Below are 13,614 nucleotides of genomic sequence, written 5' to 3'. Positions count from 1 at the left end.
CAATTTTAAAAATAGTAGAACTTAATGAATTTAATAGTTACCATTTGATCAAGATTGAAATTCTAAAATTAGGAAAGCATAGGGACTAGAAATGATCAAACTAAAGTATAATGACTAAATCCACAACTTACATATAGCACAAGGGTTATAGCAGAATTTAACATTCTGATTTTTAACTCTTTAGTACACTATACATAAAAGGAATATAATAGAGAGAAAAAGGGATAAAACAATATTTAATCCTTGAATTTGGGATTTTTTTCTCAACTTGATCTCTAAAACTATTTTTTTGTGCACATTAGTCTTGAAACATGGAAGTTTTTTCCAATTTGATCCATGAACTTGAATTTCATTAAGTGTGATGAAGTGGCATTTTAAGACTATGTCACATTAATCGTCTAATTTATTTTTTTTAAATTTTATATAAAATCTAAAAAGTACAAAAACTTTTTAAAATCTTTAGATTGGTATGACTTAATTTCAAAGTCTTGTATTATCACATTAGATGGAATTCAAGTTGAGTGATTAAATTGATAAAAATTACTACATTTTGGAATTAATATGAAAAATTTTAGGGACTAAGATAACTTTTTTTTTTACCGGGACTGGATGTTACTTTATTCCAAAAAATTTAACACTTAATAAGTCAATTATATCTCTAAAAAAAGTCAATTATAAATTGTTTATTTAATTCTTTGTACTATTTCAATATACATCCCACAACAGGAAGCTGCCATGCCATTTATAACTGCTAAGACGAGGAGTTGATGGGTTGTGTGAGGATGAATATCCCAACCCATTAACATTGTGAGTTTCTTTTTTCCATTTTAAAATTTACAATTACTATAATATTCAGACTATTATTTCAAAATTCTTTTTAAATATTAATATAGCAGTTTGTGATGACAACTCTATTCAGTAGTTATAAAATGAACAGAATTGTGTCAAAATAAAGAAAATATTAATAATTGGAAAAAAAATTTAAACAATTTTAATCATATTTAGAATTAACCATTACTCATAACCTTTTTCCAACCCATAAATAAGAGGATAATGCCCTCCTGCATTGACAACAATACTCATGCCAACCGAACTAAGACTCAATCAAATTAATAATTAAGATTTAACATTTATGTATTATTCAAGTGTTATTTTTTATTTGATAAACAAAATTTCCAGTATATATTATATGTATTTTTCAATACGCACTGTAATATAATTAAAAAGTTTTTTACGTTATAATATTTACAACATTTGATAAATCTATTGTTAATATAAAATATTGAGTGTAAATAGGTTTTAAAAATTTTAATATTTTGAGAGGTAAATATATTTGAATTTTTTTTGTGAATAAAATATTAAAATTTTCAAACAAAAATTAAACTTTTTGATTTATTTAAAAAATATTAGTAAGTATTCCTGTAAAATCAATGTATTGTTGAAGAGATTTAAACAGTGAAGATTATTGGCGTAATTATAAAAGGAAAAACACCATTTTAAATAAATAGTGATGATGTTTATTATGCAAAAATCCCAATTTTTTTCCCCTAAATTTTCAATCTCGTGACAAAGAGTATTAAGTTATACCAAATATTTTCATCTCCGTTAAAAACAATAGAAACCAAATATTTCCAATAAAGCAGTAGGTACCAAGTATTTGAAATTTTGTAGAGGCAAACAAAGAATTATTTTCCATTTTGATTTTTCCAAAACAATAGAGAAAAGTTTTTAAAGTCATATTAATAATGCAATTATTACATTTATATTTAAATAAATAATTGTGTTTTAAAGCTTATTATATTTTAATTCATATTATAAATAAAACATTGAGAAAATATGTGTTTATATTTAAATTTTAAATATAAAACCATAAGTCAAGATATGTTTTGCCATAGCAAGATATTAATCAAAATCTATTAACAATAATAATAGGAATTTTTTTATTTTTTTTATTTTTTTAATATAAATCATTTTGAAATTAAAAATTTGTCTTTCTTAAAAATCAATTAAAAATGTTAATTAACCACACTGAAATGATTTTTTAAATAAATATGTGAGAAATTTTTAATAAAAATGAATAAATAGTTTTAGATGTAATTTCAATAGTAATAATTAATATCTTAAGCAAACATTATTTATAATTACTAAGGCATGGATAATTGTAAATAGATATTATTGAATTAAACAAAGTATAAAAACAAACCATTATATAATTAATTAAAAATAATATTATGATGCAAATCAATAAACAACAATTACATATCTGGATTTTCTTTAAAAAAAAAGTAATGCTCAAAATAAAATTACTTAAGAATTTTATAATGTCTATAAATTTATCATTTAAGCTATTCAAAATAATCATCATTCAATATGTAATAATGTCTAATGTATTTTGTAAGAAATTGGTAATATATTTATTATAATCATATTTAAAAATTTTGGAATGCATTAATATAAATACACATTTAGATTTAATGGCTTTCAATTTTAATGATTTTTTTTTGGGTTTTTAAAAGTATTTATTAGAACAAGTCCAAAGATTAATACTTCCCGTTTTATAGCTCCATTAAGCTACTTTATATCTAGAGTAATAATCGAACCCTTAACCACTAGTTTTTTTCTTTTGGCTTTTTTTTAAGGTTTCATATCTTCTTCCTTTTTTGTTATCTAAGATTTTTTATTATTTTCAAAATGGGCAAACTATTAAAATAGTCACTTTATTTACCTTAAATTACATTTTAGTCACTTATGTTTGAAATGTTACGTTTTAGTCACTTACGTTAAAATGTTGTAACATTTTAGTCACTGAACCATTAATTACTGTTAACAGTGTAACAGTAAGCTGAAGTGGCATATTAAATCATCATTTCAAATAAAAATTGTAGGTTAATTTTTTTAATAAATAAAACAGAAGAGTACATATTGCTATTCATAAATGAGTTATTAGGAGTGTTTTCTTCTTTCAAGATCTCTTTAATCTCCAAAGAGGGTTCCTCAAATACGTGCAACACTTCATCACTTGAAAGAGCCATTTTTGCTAACGCATCAGCTATGTGATTGGCCTCTTTAGGAACATATCTCAAGAATAATTTTTCTTTAAAGGGTAGAATTTGTTGGATCCTCCTTATTAGATTGTTCTTTGGTCTCGTAGTCTTCTTGTTGCTAATAAATATAACATTCTTGAACTTGTTTGACTGTATAATGACCTCATCATAACCTTGTTTCTGTAGAAAAACTAAGCCATCCAATATGCCCCAAAGCTCAGCAACTGCAATTGAGCATTTCCCCAAGAACTGATTGTAGCCTAAAATCCAAGTCCCCCTCTTATCACGAATTACTCCACCTACAATAGAAAAACCAGAGGCTAAGTGAACAACACCATCAGTATTAAGGTAAACACACATACCTGACTTTGGATGAATGGGACTCTGTTGCGTATTAATCTTCAAAGCTTCGTTGCGAATAGAAGTGAAATGTTTCGCCCAGCAATACGAAACTCTAATGACTTCCTCTGAATTCATAGCTTTTCCTTGAAAGATGTACAAGTTGCGGTTTTTCCAAATGCGCCACAAAATTATCCCAAAGAAACAAGTCCAATCTGAATCACTCAAGTTATTGGTCGTACAGACCTACAAATTCGAAATCAGCCAATCTGAAATATTACAAGCAAAGAAGCGCCTAATATGACTGGGGGGGATGACTTGATGCCAAATTTCCTTCGCATAGGAGAAATCTCTAAGGACATGTGAAATATCCTCAATAATATGACCACAAAGATGGCAAGACTCATCCTACGTAATACCCCTCTAAACCCTTTCAGAATTTGTTAAGAGTCGTTGTTTAAGAAGTAACCAAATGAACTGCCTAACTCGTTGAGGGCCTAGTATTTTCCAAACTGTATTTCAGATGCCGTCCTTCGGATTCCAGGAATCCTTCTTAAGCATCCAATAAGCACTTCTAATGTAGAAAACATCGCTTGTAGTCCTAGACCGAGAGAGTGTCTGGGCTTGCTAACTCTAAGGGCAGAGGAACACTAATGATGCGTTGGACAACCTTTTCTGGAAACCAAACCCGAAAAAGGTCAAGATTTCATGCGCCATTCCTCAAAACCATTTCGTGAACTTTGCACTCAGTAGAAATATTTATATGGCTCAAAATATACTTTATAAGAGGTCCCACATCAGGAACCCAGTTATCTTCCTAACATCGGATAGACCGCCCATCCCAATAGACTACATCATATTATTACGCAATAAAGGCCAAACCTTCGCAACAACCTTCCACATAAAGGAACATTTACTCCTCGGAATGCAATCTGACATATTTTCCTGAATACCATACTTAGCTCTGAGAACTTTAACCCATAGGGCTTCAGTCTTAGTGACAAGGCTGTATCCAATTTTCATCATAAAGACTTTATTTTTTTCTTCCAATCTCCTAATCCCAAGGCCACCATGTGATCTCGACTGACAAATATTATCCCACCCAACTAAGGCCATTTTTCGCTTACCATTAGAAGCACCCCAGATAAATTGTCTTTCCATCTCTTCGATTGAGTCACAAATTCCCTTAGGAACCAAAGTCGATTGCATAAGATAGCTCGGAATAGACATCAGAACAGTCTGAGCTAAAGTAACCCTCCCAGCAAAAGAAAGTTTTTTAGCATAATTTTAGGTTAAATTATACAATTGGTCTCTATATTTTTTTTCGTTTTGAGCAATTTAATTTTCTTTTTCTTTTATGTTCTTTTAACTTTCTTTTTTTTTTCCTTTTATTTTCCATTCTATTCAGCTTCTCGCTTTGTTTTCCTCCCTTCTCCATCTCTTTTAACTTAGTTTTTATTTTATTTTATATTTTTCACTTATTAAAAGTAGTCCCTATACTTTTATTTTTTTGAACAATTTAATTTTTTTCTTTTTCTTTTTATTTCTTCATTTTTCTTTTCTTCTTCCCTTTTTGTTTTAACAAATGGAAAACATAGAAAAACTGCATTAAAAGACATGGAGAATGGAGGAAAATAGAGGAAGAAGTAGAAGAGAATGAAAAAAGAAAAAGAAAAGGAAAGTTAATAGAACATAAAAGAAAAAAATTAAATTGCTCAAAACGAAAAAAAAGGAGAACAATTGTATAAATTAACCAAAAATTTTTGTTTGAAATATGATTTAACGTGCTACATCAGCTTACCATTACACCATTAACAACAATTAACGACTTAGTAATTAAAATGTTACAACACGTTAATGTAAGTGACTAAAACGTAACATTTCAAGCATAAGCGACTAAAGTGTAACATGAGATAAACAAAAATGACTATTTTGATAGTTTACGCTTTTCAAATTTTGATATGGTGGCATATAAAAAATTAAGAAAAAAAGAAAAGAAAATTAGCATATAGAATCAAATATATTAATAAATTGTTTTGATATTTTTGGCCTTTAGGATTATATATTAGGTTTTTACGGTAAAAAAAATAAAATCAACAGTCATTTTCATTCTAATTTATTGATATTGATTTTAGGCTTAAATATAGGGTTTTCATCTTAATTTCAGTCTTTTAAAAACATATTTTAATTTCTCACATTAATAATATTGAATATCAACTTATAAATTAATTTTTTTTTGGGATTAATCTTCCATAGTTGCTTCATGACTTATAGTCAAGGATTCTCAAATTAAATATTAATGCATTTAATTTGATGGAGTTGAAAAATATATTTCCACAAATAAACTAACTTTAAAAATCAATTTTGGCAATAAAATATTTATTATTAATATAAAAATTTTAATATTATACCTTGGAAATCAGTATCTCTTGGATAAATTGAATATCATTATTAACATGTATTATGAGATTTTTTTTATAAAATAATTATATATAGATTTCAACAACTGTACAATCAAAATTATGAACATAATTTTGTAATTCCCAGCTTAAATTCTGCAAATTGGCAAAGCTATATTAAAAGTTGTACAAATTTTCCATTGGTTATTTACCTAATATAGTCAAAATCCACATGTCATAATAAGGTGCCAAATGGCAGAATTCTAACAATGCCATATAAGCTGTCTTTCCTAAAATGTAACTTAATTGCTTTAGCTTGTACACCAAAAATATTTGCATCACCAAAATATTAATATTATTTTTATTAAAGACTAAGTCATCTGCTCTTTGTAGCACGTTTGGTCTACTATCTATAGCACGCTTTTGTCATTATTATTATTTTGTTAAGAATTTCTTTTTATCGTTGCTTTCAAAAAGGTCTTTACTGCTCGTTCTCTTGAAAGTGCTTCTCACCATAGAAAAGGAGTTGGAAGGTCTCAATACAGATGATGGGGAGGAGGAGGAAGAGGTGGTTTTGTTATCGATTGATCCGGTTTTACAAAAGTTAGCGTATGAATATTGCTTGGTGGGATGTTTTCTAACATCGAGTGTGGTTCATTTCACTGTAATGAAAACCACAATGGCAAATCTGTGGCATCCTCCCAGAGGTGTTCGGATTACAAATCTTGGGGGAAGACTATATTTATTCAAGTTTTTCCATGAATTGGATGTATATTGGGTGGTCAATGGAAGTCCTTGGACATTCAATAGTTATCTTTTGATTATCCATAAGCTGAAAAACGATGAAGATCCGAAGTTGGTGCCATTAATTTATTCGGCTTTCTGGGTTCAAGTTCATGATTTACCCCTAGGTTTTTTCTCTAAAGCTATTGCTAAGCAATTAGACAATTTTGTGGGTAGATTTCTAGAATTAGACTCGAAGCAGTTGAATAAAGGGTTAATGAGTTATCTGAGAGTTCGTGTAGAGATAGATGTCAAGAAACCATTGAAAAGAAAGAAGAAAATTATGCTTCCTTTACCGAAATTAACTTATGCAAATTTTCAGTACGAAAAGCTTACGCTTTTTTCTTTCTTATGTGGATGTTTAGGTCACAACGATAAGTTTTGCCCTGCTAGATTGAATCTTAGAGGAGAAATCGTGGAGTTTGGATGGAGTATTTCTTTGAAGGTGGTAAAAGGAAGGGCCATTACTGCAAGCAATGTTTGGCTTTGGGAGGAAGGGGACGATGTGTTTAAGGAAAGAAATTAAACGTGACATGATTTAGGGAGTAATCAAAGGGATAAATAGATGAATGTTCTTGGAAATCATATTAACCCGATTCCGGGGTTTAATTTGGAAGGATATCATAATATTGATTTTTCAAATCAAAGTGGTTCATCTAGTTCAATGGACCAAATCAATATGGACCATGATGTTGAAGATGGCCCACTAGTGAATGTTGATGGGAAGAAAAGACCTAGAACTGAAGAAATGGTTCCTAATGTTTCTATTCTATTGATTCATTTGGAGCTTTAGTTTAGCAAAATAATGCTCACCATAATCAAATATCGATGATTAGCAAGGGGTAAGTAGACCGAAAGCCATGAAACTTTTATCGAGGAATGTCTGAATATTGAAGAGTTTGCGGGATATTCGAAGGCTTTAATTTATGTTGAAGTCTATTAATCTTCAAACTTTCTTTTTAATGGAGACAAAGTTAGATGGGATGCGAATGGAGAAAGTATGAAGAAGATGTGGATTCAAGAATGAGATTGATGTTCAAGCGGAAGGTTCTAGAAACGGTCTTAGTACTGTGTGGAATGGAAATGTGCTGGTTAGTATTCAGAGATTCTCCAAAAAATCATATTGATGCAAATATTCAAGAGGAAGATGGAAGCTTGAAATGGAGATTTACAGGTTTTTGTAGAGCCCCAATCATTAGACATAGAGAAGATAACTAGAATCTACTTCGGCGCTTTGGGGAAATTGTGATGTACCTTGGCTAATAGTGGTGATTTTAACGAGATTCTGTATGCTCATGAGAAGGTTGGAGGAATTCCAAGGGAAGAAAGGTGCATGGAGAACTTTCGCAAGGAGCTCAAGGATTTTTAGTTATTCGATGAAGGTTTTTCGAGCTCTTGGTGCTCTTGGGAGAAAGGTAATTTACCGGAAGCAAATAATAGGGAACGGTTGGACAGATGAGTGATGAATATAGGTTAGTTAAATTTATTCCTTGATTTTTCTATTGATCATTTACCTCATTCTTTCTCGGACCATTGTCTACTACTAATTCGAACGAACTAGGGAGAGAACGGAAGAAGGCGTAGAAAGTTCAAATTTGAAGTATGGTGGGTTTTGGAGGATTCATGTTGTAACACCCCTAACCCGTATCCGTCGCCAAATTAGGGTTACAAGGCATTACCGGATATAGCACAGTTCAGAACAAACATTTACTACATTTCTTGCTTTGTAATTTAAACTCATCAGAACACTTATCTTATTTAATTTTGAAATTGAAACTACTATATTACTATCATTGGCATGTTTAAAATTTATTCAAGTATATATATAAATCATTACACAACATATACCAGACATATAGCAACTATTTTTCATAAGTTGAATATCAAACATAATATTTCATAATCTAAGCATGTTCACATATTAAAACCAAATTAACATCCACACAAAAATGCAACCTTGATTATTATACATTATGGTGCACATTTATACCCAAACAATATGAACCATAACACAACTTAAGTATCACTCACTTATATGGTATTGGTTGCATTTAAACTAACATAATTTAAGAACTAAACATACTTCTTTTCTAATCACAAAACCATGTGCATAAGACCTTGTTATCTTAAGCCATTTTAAACACAAATAACAACTAAGAGTACATATAATTCATATGCTAATTTTATATGCTTTAATTCATGCCAAAATTTCATTCATACAATCAAGCTAAATTATTTCATATTCGGTCATTCTGTATAACATTCAATACATAATATATTTATACAAATATGCTATAAACCAAATCTCATGCTTATCATTATAGTTCCAATGCCTTAACCATATATATATACATTTACATTATCATTCTAAACCAAATTACCCATTTAAGCATGCCATTTCAAATCAACACAAAAACCACATTTGTTAATCCAATTTACATAGCCTAACATAGTTCACACATGTCCAGTACCACAAATCCAACGTTAACATATAACTAAACATTTGAAGACAAGATTTAAACACCATAGTCGAATTATAAATAACTTCAAAATATCACCTATATATTTCATTTCATAACCGAATACATAAATACCTTATAAGCAATGTTCAAACCAATTCATGTTACAAATTATGCATCTCAATAATAAGTCATTAACTATTCATAACCTAAATATATTCATCAACCACATATATCAAATTTACCAAATGAATAAACATGAGCTTTACATAACATTACCTTAAACCTGACGCATATTCCAAACACATCACACACATATAGCATACATATTACTCATCTAATATATCAAACCACAATTGCAATTCATACCAAGCGCTTCACACATATATATATCATAACTGAAATCACTTAAGCTTAGACATCATTTCTAGCCATTTTCATATGGCTTTAATAATTACAAACTCAAATCCAACCAAAACAAATACTAGACTATACATGCCATAGGTTCAAAATTCATGCTTTAAAGGTACTGAAATAGCAATCGACAGTGTGACGGGTTTCCTTGACGATCCTCGAGCTTGTAACTAGCTTCCAAAATCTATAAAACAAAGAACATACACACACAGAGTAAGCTTGAATAGCTTAGTAAGTCATAAGTAAATAAATCATTTCAATGACATTCGTAATTCAACTTAATTAAACTGAATCATACTAACCATAACCACATATACAATTATCAAGCTTGTAATGTAATATCCTGATTTTGGGCCTAGTCGGAATAGTAGTTTCGTGACCACAAAATCCGAGATAGAAATAATTATTTTATGATTATTTTAAGGTCTATGATATGATTGCATGATTGTGTGAAAATTTCGTGATGAAATTCTATGCCTAAAGTGCTTAAATTGAAAGTAGGGACTAAATCAAATAAGTTGCAAAACTTGCATTCTAGAAGTTTTTAGTATGAAATTGTTTTGGAATATTAATGAGGAGGTTTTAAATAGCAACTTGACCAATTTTAAGTTCATGGACAAAATTAGGACATGGAAGGAATTTTTGGAAAGTTTAGTAGTAAGGGTATTTTGGTCATTTAGTTATTAAAATGAATTAAAAACAAAATTAAAAGCCAATTTTTGTCCATCTTCTTCATTAGGCCGAAATTTCAAGGGTTATCCATAGCTAGGGTTTGTTTCAAGCTTCCAAGCTCCATAGTAAGTGATTCCAAGCCCCGTTTTTAATGATTTTTACGTTTTTTGAGTCCTGGTAGCTCAATTAAGCTTATGCTAGTAATAATTCAACCTAGGGTTCATATTTGGAAAAATACCCATAGGTGAAATTTGTGTATTTTGGTGTTTTATGATAGAATATGAGGTTTTAAATTATGTTAGACAACTTGTGCTACTCGGTTTTAAGTGAAAACAAGCAAAAGGGCTTAATCGGTAAAAATACCTAATAGTCATAAGTACATGTTAGAGTGAGAATTTGATGTTGCCATAGAAGGGAAAAATGATCAGCATGTTATAAAACATAAAAATAAGGAATAAAGTTTAATTCCCGAGCCTAGGGGCAAAAGTGTAAATATGCAAAAGTTTAGGGGCAAAATTGTAATTTTTCCAAAATATGATTTTGGGTCAATTTGAATAATGTGAGTCCTAATTAGACTATATTTTAAATGATAGAGCAAGGAAAACTGAAATTCGGGCTAAAATGGGGAAAATACCAAGTTGTGGACGAAATGGTAAAAGTAGCCATTTTTGCATACGAGGTAAGTTCATGTGTAAATGTAGTAACATAATTGTTGTTTTAAGGAATTTAATGTTGTTTATATGATATGATGCTTATTATTATCATGAAACGTTATGTTTTGTGGTTATTGTTGAATAATATGTAATTATGTGAATTACTTGATGAGTATGAACTATCACCGAGTATCGGTTCCGATATTCCGTGGAAGACGGCAAAGATGTGAGATCGAGGAAAAAATCCCGTTTGAACCTTAGGAATAGATTAGGATACAAGTGACATGTCACTAGGATGGTTGAGCATCCGAACTCGTTGAGTTGAGTCCGAGTTCGAGAGATGTAACTAGGCATCCGAGCTCGTTGAGTTGAGTCCGAGTTCACTTATGGATGCGAACGCCCGAGCTCGTTGAGTTGAGTCCGAGTTCACTTATGGGTAGGTTACATGGTGGCTTGGCTACATATGTGGCACTTATGTGCAAACTTTCCATGTATCCGAATTATATTCCGATGTGTTCAACGGGTAAAGTTCTACTGAAATGGAGGAATACTCAAGATGAAAGGGACGTATTGGTAAGTGTTGTGAAATGGATACTTTGAACAGGTATGTACTTAACCCTCGGGTTGAAAAATCGATATAACAACAATATGGTAAGATGATAAATGAAAATGTGATATGAATGTCTTGGTGATGATTATGCAAATGATGTTTTATGTTTGCTTATATGGTTATGTTACTTGCTATTTGCATGTGAACTTATTAAGCATTTATGCTTACTCCCTCCTTTTCATTCCTTGTAGTTTTGACAAGCCAGCTCGGAAATCGGGAACGGTTGGAGGCTCGCTCACACTATCCGTATACCATCTTGGCATAATGGCTTGTATATTTTGAGTATAGCATGTATAACATTATAATCATTTTGTATATATGGTCTTATGATATGGTTATTGAGTGGTATGCAAATGCTTGGTAATGATTAGGCATTGGAATGGCTAATCATGATCATATTTGGTGTTATGTATGCTAAATTGCTAGCTAATCCATGGAAACCATGAAATAGGTAAAATTTAACATAAAATAGATTCAGACAGCAGCAGTGACGTGAGTTTGAAAAATCACTAAAAATAGTAGAGATACAATTAGATGATGAATAATATATGGAATTGAAGAATTATGAGTCTATTTTCATATGGATGGAACAAAACAGGTATATGAGTTATATTTTATGAGATGTTTAAATTTTTGTGAAACAGGGCCAGAGCGATTTCTGGATCCCCTGTTCTGACTTTGTAAATTCACCATAAATTTTACAAAGATAATTAGAAGTCATGCTTTATATGTACAGATTCCTTATTGAGTCTAGTTGTATTAGAGACAAACGGAATAGTCATTGAAGCTCTGTAGAGGGAGATATCTGATTCGTAATACACAGAGGTCAGAGTAGTCGAACCCTGAAACAGGGGAGACTTTAACTAATAAACTGTACTAATTGGCCCGACCAAAAATTCTAGAAAAAAATTAGTAGATAGATATATGTCAGGAAAAATTTACGGAATTGGATTTCGAGTTTCGAAACTCGAGATATGATTTTTAAAGCGACTGTGATGCAGTTAGCCAGCTTGTCTGGAAATTTTAAAATGAATTGTATGAGCTGTTTAAGTAATGAATTAAGTCTATTAACACCTCGTGTTCGACTCCGGCAATGGTTTCGGGTACGGGGCGTTACATGTAACTTCATATATCAATACATATGCTATAGCATTATTTTCCACTTGGCCAAATACACATATATTCATAAACATATTTAACTCTCACTTTCATAATGCACATTTCATATATTCATACAAAATATATACTTACCTTACTACTCAATCATTTAACTTAGTACATACCTAGCCTTTTAGCTCTATTTCACATTTGATCTTAACTCGATATTACCCGTTGAACCATTTGGAATTAATTAGGATACTCGGATAATCAAAAAACTCGTACAAGCCAACGTCCCAGACGTGATCTTACATGCAATCACATATCGATGCCACTATCTCAGATAGGGTTTTACACGAACTCATATACAATGCCGATGTCCCAGACATGGTCTTACACGCAAATCACAAATTGATGCCAATGTCCCAGATGTGGTCTTACACGAAATCACATATTTGAATCCTATTTCATGACATATGTATCCTAACTATTCCTAAGGTTTGTACGAGACTTTCGCACGTCGTAACTCGATTGATTCAGGCTTATAAATACTTCTCCATACTTAAACACATCCAGCTTGAACATATATACAACAAATAGTTCAATTTGGCACAAATATAATATATACAATCAAATTTAACGACATGTATTTACTTATAAACTTACCTCGTACGAAGACGAACAGACTGGGTCGACTATTCAACAGCTTTAGATTTCCCCCGATCTAAATCTGATTTTCTCTTTTCTTAATCTAAATTAATATAAATTAAAATTATTTAATCAAATATTCAACCAAATTCATCCAAAAACACTTAAATGGGCTAATTACACTTTTGCCCCTGACATTTCACATTTTTTACAATTTAGTTCCTATTTCACAAAACACAAAATATTCAAAATTTGGCTACACTCATGTTAGGCAGAATTTACCCCTAGTCCATATAAGCCCATATGTTTCATTTATTTCACATTTTGATCCCTTAATTTGCAAAATTTACAATTTAGTCCTAAATAGACATTTTTATCAAAAATCACTTAATTAAACATACTAATCTAACTACATATATTTATTTTTCATCATCAAACACAAAAATCATCAAGCTTTCAACAATGAAAAAACACAAAATCATCATCAATTTCCAA

General features: G+C 30.5%; 1 protein-coding gene across 1 annotated transcript; it reads left to right on the top strand.

Annotated features, from left to right (window-relative positions):
• The first annotated feature begins 6,461 nt into the window (after positions 1-6,461).
• Positions 6,462-7,091, top strand: LOC107894559 (uncharacterized protein At4g02000-like). Its single transcript, XM_016819822.2, has one exon. It carries the CDS (start codon positions 6,462-6,464, stop codon positions 7,089-7,091), a length of 630 nt encoding a protein of 209 aa, XP_016675311.2.
• The last annotated feature ends 6,523 nt before the right edge of the window (positions 7,092-13,614 follow it).

This window comes from Gossypium hirsutum, chromosome A13 (assembly GCF_007990345.1).
Source record: "Gossypium hirsutum isolate 1008001.06 chromosome A13, Gossypium_hirsutum_v2.1, whole genome shotgun sequence".
Taxonomy (NCBI): Eukaryota; Viridiplantae; Streptophyta; class Magnoliopsida; order Malvales; family Malvaceae; genus Gossypium; species Gossypium hirsutum.
Note: the sequence above shows the minus strand (reverse complement) of the source record. Positions and strands in the feature narration are given on the sequence as shown.

What these genes read in the sequence shown, in the direction of transcription:
- LOC107894559 (XM_016819822.2), top strand. Translation starts at nt 6,462, where the DNA reads ATGGCAAATCTGTGGCATCCTCCCAGAGGTGTTCGGATTACAAATCTT.